Source organism: Rhinopithecus bieti, unplaced genomic scaffold (genome assembly GCF_001698545.2).
Source record: "Rhinopithecus bieti isolate Rb0 unplaced genomic scaffold, ASM169854v2 scaffold_32059, whole genome shotgun sequence".
Classification (NCBI taxonomy): domain Eukaryota; kingdom Metazoa; phylum Chordata; class Mammalia; order Primates; family Cercopithecidae; genus Rhinopithecus; species Rhinopithecus bieti.
Genome location: NW_016813587.1, coordinates 415,224 through 424,814, shown reverse-complemented (window position 1 = coordinate 424,814; position 9,591 = coordinate 415,224). Strand labels below are relative to the sequence as shown.

The 9,591-nt window shown below is 52.0% G+C and overlaps 1 protein-coding gene across 4 annotated transcripts; it reads right to left on the bottom strand.

Moving 5' to 3' along the window:
• Window positions 1-2,951: 2,951 nt before the first annotated feature.
• Window positions 2,952-9,315, bottom strand: SYNE4 (spectrin repeat containing nuclear envelope family member 4). Of its 4 annotated transcripts, XR_001880781.1 has the most exons (9): window positions 8,802-9,315; window positions 8,465-8,615; window positions 7,369-7,512; window positions 7,003-7,197; window positions 6,676-6,924; window positions 5,274-5,378; window positions 4,209-4,358; window positions 3,265-3,323; window positions 3,142-3,172 (listed from the first exon to the last, which is right to left on the bottom strand). XR_001880781.1 is itself a non-coding variant. In XM_017848703.1 (8 exons), exons 1-8 carry the CDS (start codon window positions 8,906-8,908, stop codon window positions 2,989-2,991), a joined length of 1,194 nt encoding a protein of 397 aa, XP_017704192.1. In that variant the 5' UTR covers window positions 8,909-9,315; the 3' UTR covers window positions 2,952-2,988. The 4 variants fall into 4 exon arrangements, 3 of the variants coding, with proteins under 3 accessions (XP_017704192.1, XP_017704193.1, XP_017704194.1); XM_017848703.1 differs by lacking the exon at window positions 4,209-4,358 and having other exon boundaries at window positions 2,952-3,172; XM_017848704.1 differs by lacking the exon at window positions 4,209-4,358 and having other exon boundaries at window positions 2,959-3,172; window positions 5,274-5,351.
• Window positions 9,316-9,591: the final 276 nt, after the last annotated feature.

The window sequence follows — 9,591 nt, the reverse complement described above, 5'->3', positions numbered from 1 at the left end:
AAAGGCCTCGTGTCTGCAACTTACTCTCAAATGGTTCCAAAACATATGCACTGATATAAATATATTAGCAAGGGTATGGATGGTAAATCACATGAAGCAAAGTGTTAACCACTGGTGAATCTGGGTAAGGGCACGTGGGAGTTTGTTCTAGTTTTAAAAGGTTTCCCAGCACTTGGGGAGGCTGAGGTGGGCCAATCACTTAAGCCTGGGAGTTCGAGACCAGCCTGGGCAACATAGGGCTTAAGCTGCCATGCTCGGCCTACATTTTAAAATTGAAGTATTTTAAATGTAAATGTAATGTGAAAGTATTTTGAATGCAAAATATTTTTTGTTACACGACTTCATTGTTTTAGTAGGACTGTATTGCATTTTATCTGTTAAAAATTTGGCGTCTGAATTAAGATGTGCTGTAAGTGTGAAATACACACTAGATTTCAAAGACTTAGTAAGAAAAACAGATTGTAAAAGATCTCATTATTTTTGTATTGACTACATATTGAAGTGATAATATTTTAGACAGGTTAAATATAATATAAATTATTAAAATTAATCCATTTTTACTGTTTTAATGTGACTGCTAGAAAATTTGTAACTACATTTGTGGCTCACATTCTACTCTTCTTTTCTTTTTTTTTTTTTTTTTTTTTGAGACAGAGTCTCATTCTGTCACCCAGACTGGAGTGTAGTGGCGTGATCTTGGCTCACTGCAACTTCCGCCTCCTGGGTTCAAGTGATTCTCCTGCCTCAGCCTCCCGAGTAGCTGGGATTACAGGCACCTGCCACCATGCCTGGCTAATTTTTGTATCTTTAGTAGAGACGGGGTTTCTTCATGTTGACCAGGGGTTTCTTCATGTTGACCAGGCTGGTCTTGAACTCCTGACCTCAAATGATTCGCCTGCCTTGGCCTCCCAAAGTGTTGGGATTACAGGCATGAGCCACCATGCCCGGCCTCACATTCAATTTCTATTGGACAGCACTATTCTGAGTCCCCATGGCCTGTTTCCTCACTACAATCTGCTCTCATGGCGAAATTTTAACATAGTGGCTCCATTCTACGGACTCCGTGATGCCTTCTTCAACCACATTGTTTCAGTTGTGCCCCCCTCCTCTTGCTCACTTTGTTTTTCTCCTCAGCACTTACCACCCTGTGACCACTACATATTTCACTTATTTCTTTTAGTTATTGTCAGTTTCCCCAAGTAGAATGTCAGCTAGCTCCAGAGGCACCAGAGGCACCGTCTTGTTCACTGTCTTGTCTCTGCTCCTTGACCAGGACCTGACTCATAGCAGACAGTTAATATTTGTTAAATGAATGAATGACACAGATGTGCTCCATTACCGGACCTGTTGGGTCAATATTGCCAAGACTGCTCCCCCTATTTGCTGGTGATCTCAGGGGGACCATGCCTCCTCTTTGGTTGATGCCAGAGTCTCAACCTGGCCTTTGAAACAGGACAAATCTGGTTTGCATCGTGACTTTTCCCTGAACCTGGAGTCTCTCCCAGAATATGCAGCTTCCCCCACCCCATCAGTGTCTGTTCCCCTCTTCTAGTAGCAACAACTTGATACTCTTTGGAGACCCACCCTTCTGCCATTTTCAGTCCACATGGTTTAGGTGGGGCTGACTGCAGCCCCCAGCAAAGGTGGAGCATGTGACAGAAGCCGGAGGAGCCAGCCTTGGGACTTTGGTTGGAACTACAGAACAGTGACTCTACTGTTGGCTGCTAAATTGATGGGGTGTGTATGTCACAGTGGAGGGAGGCTTAGCATGACTGACTCCATTTTGCCTCTGATGCCCTGCAGTGACATCCTTTAGGTTAAAAGCTTCTGCTTAGCTTTGTGTGTAGACCAGTTAATTATAGGAGGAATTTAGTTTATAGCTCAACTTTAGAAAAAATAACAGTCCCTTTCCCAAAACTAACCATGCCACCAGGAGATCAGGAAACTGTACACACAAGTAACAATGTTATACTAGAGATTTACAAGAATATTGTGACCTGACCTACATAGTCAAAGAAGTTTTCTTCTGGACTCTTGCTGGCATCCAGATGTCTGCAGTCATTGGTCACCTAACCTCAACCCCCTTCCCTTAGCATAAAAAGAAACCTAAAACTTACTAACTTGAGATGGTTCTTTAGGACACTAGTCTGCCATCTTCTTGGTTTGCTGTCTCTCCAAATGAAGTTGTTTGCTTTTTATTATTATTATTATTTATTTATTTATTTAGAGACGGAGTCTTGCTCTGTCACCCAGGCTGGAGTGCAGTGACACGATTTCAGCTCACTGCAAGCTCCGCCTCCCAGGTTCAAAGGATTTGTAAAAATACAAACATTCGCCAGGTATGGTGGCACATGCCTGTAGTACCAGCTACTTGGGAGGCTGAGGCCAGAGAATCTCTTGAACCCAGGAGGCAGAGGTTGCAGTGAGCCGAGATCATGCTTCTGCACTCAAGCCTGGGTGACAGAGTGAGACTCTGTCTCAAAACAAAACAAAACAACTAGACTGACGTGGTGGCACATGCCTATAATCCCAGCTACTCTGGAGTCTAAGGCAGGAGAATCGCTTGAATCCTGGCGGCGGAGTTTGCAGTGAACTGAGATTGTACCATTGCACTCCAGCCTAGGCAAGAGTGAGACTCTATTTCAAAACAAAACAAAAAGCCACAACTTCTTTGTCCCTAGGGTGCAACCAGCAATGGGATGACACCCCAGGTGCCCAGAGCAGCAGCCAGTAACTCACCCAGTATTGGCTTTCTCCCTTCCTGAGCTCATGTCCTGGGTCCCCTGCCACGCCTGAATAAAGAACTGGTGCTTGACTGTGTCAGGGTCTGGAGCAGCCCTACCCAAGATGGGCTGATGCGGTTCTGTGTGTTCTGTCCTCAAGGCAAAAAGGTCCATCCAGACATATCCAGGCCACATCCTAGATTCCGGGTACGCAGGCACCTAGTATCCTCACACATCCTTTGACAGTGACCATTTATTGCACACATCAGACTGGGGGAAGACCATTGACATAGCTGAGCACCAGGTAGGGTGTCCTGGGTATTCGGGCGTTAGAGCAGCAGGGGCCTCCTGACACGGGCAGGAGAAATGTGGCACCCACCAGGAGGAGGAAGAGGAGGAAGAGGATAAGCAGGAAGGTCAGGGGCCACCTGGATGCAGGATCGGGGGCCCTGTGAAGGGAAATGCAGTGTTAAACATACAGGTGGGCTGCCGCTAGGAGCTCTGTCCCCCACACCCTAGTCCCATCTCTCAGGCACCTCACCCGGGATTCCCCTCCAGCCTCACATCCTGGAGATGGGGAGATGCTTGCCTCTTCTTGTCCTAAGGAGGGAGAGCAGCCAGCAGCAGAGTGGATAGAAATGACACTTTATTTATTTATTTTGAGACGGAGTCTCTTGTCACCCACGCTGGAGTACAATGGCTCAATCTCAGCTCACTGCAACCTCCGCCTCCCGGGTTCAAGCGATTCTCCTGCCTCAGCCTCCCGAGTAGCTGGGACTACAGGTGCCACCACTCCAGGCTCATTTTTGTATTTTTAGTAGAGATGGGGTTTCACCATGTTGGCCAGGCTGGTCTCAAACTCCTGACCTCAAGTGATCCGCCTGCCTCGGCCTCCCAAAGTGCTAGGATTACAGGCATGAACCACCACGCCTGGCTGACACATTATTTTTTGAGACAGGGTCTCGCTCAGTCACCCAGGCTGGAGTGCAGTTTCACAATCACGACTCATGGCAGCCCCAGCCTCCTGGGCTCAGGTGATCCTCTTACCTCAGCCTCCCTAATAGCTGGGACCACAGGCACATGCCACTACAACCATTTAGTTTTGTTTAATGATTTGTAGAGATGAGGGGAGGGGGTGGTTCTCACTATGTGGCCTCAAGCAGTCCTCCTGCTGTGACCTCCCAAAGTGTTGGGATCACAGGCATGAACCACAGTGCCCAGCCAGAAGTGACACTTCGTGTCGCCTTTACCCTACTACTGTAGACCTACAGGGCTGGTCTTATTTCTCCTCCTTTCCTGGCACCTCCTCATCCCCAGGACCCCACGTGGACTTGGAATATCTCCAAGTATAGTGGATGTCTGGTTGTGTCTGTCCTTCATCCAGTACAATCCCTCTTTTTCTGATAACAGTGCCTCAATTGGAGGTGGGAGGCTGTCATGCCTTCCACTCCCAGACCTTCAGGTTCAGGTGAAGCTGATACTCACCTGCCCAGCTTCCATGATTGGTGTGACCCAGACCTGGCCAATCCGAGCACTCTGGTTTATTCAAGGTGCAGCCCATGACCTCAGCCAGTAAGTGGGAGTCAGCCTGGGACTTTGGCAGCTGTCAGTAGGGTCAGAGGCACACTCCCTCCCCTGGGGTGGGTAAACCAGTGGGAGTGACCATGTAGCCACTGGCGCACCCATTTTGCTGAGAAGGAAGCCACCTTGGGGACTTAGAGCCCAAGAAAGGGAGGGACTGAGCCTTGGTGTCATTTCTTTTTTAAATATTTATTTATTTATTTATTTATTTTTTGAGATAGGGTCTCACTACGTCACCCAGACTGGAGTGCAGTGGTGTGATCTCGGCTCACCACAACCCCTGCCTCTCGGGCTCAAGTGATTCTCCTGCCTCAGCCTCGCGAGTAGCTGGGATTACAGGCATGTGCCATCACGCTCCGCTAATTTTTATAGTTTTAGTAGACACGGGAGTTTCACCATGTTAGCCATGCTGGTCTCGAACTCCAGACCTCAGGTGATTCGCCCGCCTCGGCCTCCCAAAGTGCTGGAATTACAAGCGTGAGCCACTGCGCCCAGCCTGGCCCTGGTGTTATTTCAGGCTCTGAATTCAACAGTGCCTGGACCTTTGCGTTACATTTTTTTTTTTTTTTTTTGAGACGGAGTATTGCTCTTCGCCCAGGCTGGAGTGCAGTGGCAGGCTCTCAGCTCACTGCAAGATCCGCCTCCCGGGTTTTACGCCATTCTCCTGCCTCAGCCTCTGGAGTAGCTGGGACTACAGGCGCCCGCCACCTCGCCCGGCTAAGTTTTTTTTTGTATTTTAGTAGAGACGGGGTTTCACCGTGTTAGCCAAGATGGTCTCGATCTCCTGACCTCGTGATCCACCCGTCTCGGCCTCCCAAAGTGCTGGGATTACAGGCTTGAGCCACCGCGCCCGGCCCACATTTTGTTTTTTTTAATAGCGTTCCCTTTTTTGTGCCTTTTGATTTCTTGGGTTTCTGTCACTCGCCATCAAGATTCCTGAGTGCTACACCTGTTTGAGAACTGGCTCACCTGAGGCTTCCGGAGCAGGGAACGTCTTTGGTGACCTGCTAAGTGTTTGTGGTAGCTGAGGCCAGACTCCAGCATGTCCTGTCGGGAGTGAGAGGTGTGTGGTTCCTGGAGAACCAGCAACAAACAGAAACATGGTTGGGGGAGGGCCAGGATAGGAGGTGTCATAGAGATGAGATTCAGGGGGAACAGAGAGATCTCACGGGACAGACAGACATGGGCAGAGCCAAAGAAACCAAGAGAGGAGAGACATTATTTATTCATTCATTCAATAAATATGTAATGAGTTTCTATTACAAGCCAGGAACTGTTCTAGGAGCTGAGGACACAGTGGGGATGGAAATAGGCAAATTCCTGGCCTCCGTGGAGCTTATATTTGACAGGAGAGAGACAGACCATAAATTAATAAGTAGGCCGGGCGCGGTGGCTCAAGCCTGTAATCCCAGCACTTTGGGAGGCCAAGACGGGCGGACCATGAGTTCAGGAGATCGAGACCATCCTGGCTAACACGGTGAAACCCCATCTCTACTAAAAAATACAAAAAACTAGCCAGGCGAGGTGACTGGCACCGTAGTCCCAGCTACTCGGGAGGCTGAGGCAGGAGAATGGCGTAAACCCGGGAGACGGAGCTTGCAGTGAGCTGAGATCCGGCCACTGCACTCCAGCCTGGGCGAAAGAGTGAGACTCCATCTCAAAAATAATAATAATAATAAGTAACTGAGGCCTGGTGCAGTGGTTCATGCCTGTAATCCCAGCACTTTGGGAGGCCGAGGCGGGCGGATCACCTGAGGTCAGGAGTTCAAGACCAGCCTGGCCAACATGATGAAACCCCATCTCTACTAAAAATACAAAAATTAGCCAGGAATGGTGGTGCACACTTGTAATCCCAGCTACTAGGGAGGCCGAGGTAGGAGAATCACTTGAACCTGGGAAGCAGAGGTTGCAGCAAGCCAAGATCACACCACTATACTTCAGCCTGGGCGACAGAGTGAGACTCTGTCTCAAAAAATAAATAAAAATTTTTAAAAATAAGTAAATATACAAAGTCAAGCTGTGGTGAGTGCTGTTAGGAAATAAAGTAAGAAACTAGGAGTGCTCATGTTTGGAGGTCAGGGCAGGCCTCCCTGAAGAGGCGGCACCAGGAGAGTGAACGGGGCATCACCTCACAGTCAGGAGGTGAACGGGGCATCATCTGGGGGCCTCAGGGAGATCGGGCTTGAGGATGTAGACAGAGACAGACAAGAGAGAGAGAAACAGTGAGATAGAAGAAGACACTGAGAGACAGAGATAGAGGGGGAGACAGAGCCACTGACACCTCCTTGGAAGGGCAGGACCCTGCTAGAAGGTGCACAGAGATGTCCCCAGGGCGCCTGGCAGAAGGTCCCTCGAGGGGGTCTGCTCTCACCTCGAGGCCTTGTCCCCTGCCCTGGGGGCCCCTGTGGCCACACAGCTCACAGGGCACTCCTAGTATCCGGGCTGTCTTTTGTCCCAAGGGCCCAAGACCCCCAATGTCCCCCGCCGGATCCCACTCCAACTCTGCGGAAGTGGGGAGGCTACTGGGTGCCCAGGGCCCCCAGACCCCACCAGGTGCTGGCCAGTCCAAGTCTCCCTCGAATTCCAAGTCCTGGTCCAGCGTGTTGGCCTCCTCGAACACCTGGGTCAAAGGACAGAGGTCATGGAGGCTATGAGGTTGGGGCCTGGTTTGGGTGAGGGGTATCAGGAGGGGCCCTACCAGGCTGTAGCTGACCAGCTGGGCCTGCAGCTGCCAGAGCCGCCGGAAGATGGAGTCTCGGTAAGCTCCCAGGGCCCGCAGGATCTGCTCCAGGGCTGCCCAGGCCCTGGGCTCACTCCGCTGTGCCAGCCCCTCACCAAACGCTAGCAGCGCCTCCACGCGCTCAGCTGCCCCTCGTAGGTCCGCCTGGAGGGCCTGAGGACACATGGTTGGACATCACCCCACATACACACCAGAGACCCAAAACCTGGAGTTACCCCCTCCCCAAAGGCTTGGAACATGCACTCAACCCATTTCCCATCCCGGAAAGCTGGCACCCACTGCTGGGGCCCTGCACACCCCCACATCCTGGCCTCTCCTGCCTACCTGCAGCTGCACCATCCCACTCTGGGCCAATGCCCAGCGCCCCAGGCCTTGCTCCAGGTCCTGCAGCTGGTGGCCCAGCCCCAGCAGGCACAGGTGCAGGCTGTCCTGCTCAGCCTCTAGTACCTCCAGGCCAGAGATGGGGTGCTGGGGAACAGAGGAGCCAGGTCAGGGCCAGTGGGCCAATCAAAATATCACCCCTGCTCCCATCCCCACCCCCTTCTGTAAGCTTCTGGAAACTTCTCTGTGGCACAGTCCATCTCCGGGTCTCTCTGTACCAGGGTCACTCCCACTGGGGGGCCTTCCCAGTGGAGCCAGGCCTGAGGAGAAACATCTAGTTCAAGGTCTCCAGGTTTTCATAGCTCCTGGAAACTTGGATGTGTGAGGCCCCGGGGGTCTGGACAGGGAGCGGGGCTGGGTACCCCCTGGGGTACCCATTCTAGGAAGAATGGGGCTACATCAGGTGCAATGATGAAATGCTTCTCAGCCAGGCGCAGTGGTTCACACCTATAACCCCAGCACTTTGGGAGGCCGAGGCCGGAGGATCAGGAGTTCAAGACCAGCCTGGGCAACATGGTGAGACATCGTCTGTATTTTTTTTTTTTTTTTTAATAAAAAGGAAATATGACTGGGCACGATGGCTCACACCTGTAATCCGAGCACTTTGGGAGGCTGAGGCGGGCAGATCACCTGAGGTCGCGAGTTTGAGACTAGCCTGGCCAACAAGTTGAAACCCCATCTCTACTAAAAATACAAAAAATTAGCCAGGTGCAGTGGCATGCGCCTGTAATCCCAGCTACTTGGGTGGCTGAGGCAGGAGAATCAGTGGGACCTGGGAGGAGGAGGTTGCAGTGAGCAGAGATCTCACTACTGCATTCCAGCCTAGGCAACAGAGAGACTCCATCTCAAAAAAGAAAAAAAAAAAAAAGAAGAAAGAAATACGTCTCCCCGGTTGGTCAGATATTGAAACACTTTTCCAGAGGGTCCCTCCCCCTACAGACACCCAATACCTTTCCAGAATCATCACCCAGTCCTCACTGTGGAGGCCAGACTCTGGGGGACAGAGAGGAGGTAAGGGGTCTGGGTCATCTCAGCTCACCTCACAGTGTTTGCCCCCAGCTGGGTCCTCGTAGGAAGAGGGTGTTGACCATCTTGGGGGCTGAGCAGCAGGCTTATTGCCCCTTGGCCCACCCTGGAAGTGCTCAGGAGGGTCCAAGGAGTCCTGCCTCAGGGTCTGAGCCTGCTCTGGGCTAGGAGGCAGGGGGCGGTAACTGGGTGAGTCTCCACACCTCAATTTTCAGCCTACCCTCACCCCAACCCCGGCAACCTCTCCTGTGTCCCCAGGCCATCACAGCCATGGCACCTCCTACCCTCATATGGCCCCTGCCACCATGCCTACCCTCTTGGGAATAAGCTTCCAAAGCCCTGGCCCCCACCTCGTGCAGACGGTGCATCCAACAATGTCCGGCTCCCTAGGTGCTCCCGGTGGGTGGTTGAGGGGCTCTGAGCCAAATCTAAGGCCCAGAGGCAGGGACAGGGCCATGGCTGGGGGCCTGGGGACACAAAGTCAGGTGAGGGCAGCCAGTAAGACCTCTTCGCTAGACAAGGGTGTCCCAGAGCTCCTAGGCTGTAGTCACCGGGACCTGAGGCTGCAGGAGAGGCCCAGGACAGGTCTGGCTCCGCCCCTTCCAAGAGGAACCTGGACCCGGCCATTTGATGCCCAGCTCAGGTGACAGAAGAGCCACTTAACTCCTTCCTCCCTAGCAGGCCAGTAGCTAAATCTCCCAGCATCACTCCAGGCCATCCAAGAGGGTTCCAGATAGAACCCCTCCCCCACCTCCTCAAGAGCCATGGATTCTGCCCCACTGGGGACACAGACATCTGACCTCCCGGGCCTACCATTCGTTTAAGACCCTAGATGCTTGCCGGGCGCGGTGGCTCACGCCTGTAATCCCAGCACTTTGGGAGGCCGAGGCGGGCGGATCATGAGGTCAGGAGATGGAGACCATCCTGGCTAACACATGAAACCCCGTCTCTACTAAAAATGCAAAAAATTAGCCGGGTGTGGCGGCGGGCGCCTGTAGTCCCAGCTACTTGGGAGGCTGAGGCAGGAGAATGGTGGGAACCCGGGAGGCGGAGATTGCAGTGAGCCAAGATCGCGCCACTGCACTCCAGACTGGGCAACCGAGCAAGACTCTGTCTCAAAAAAAAAAAAAAAAAAAAAAA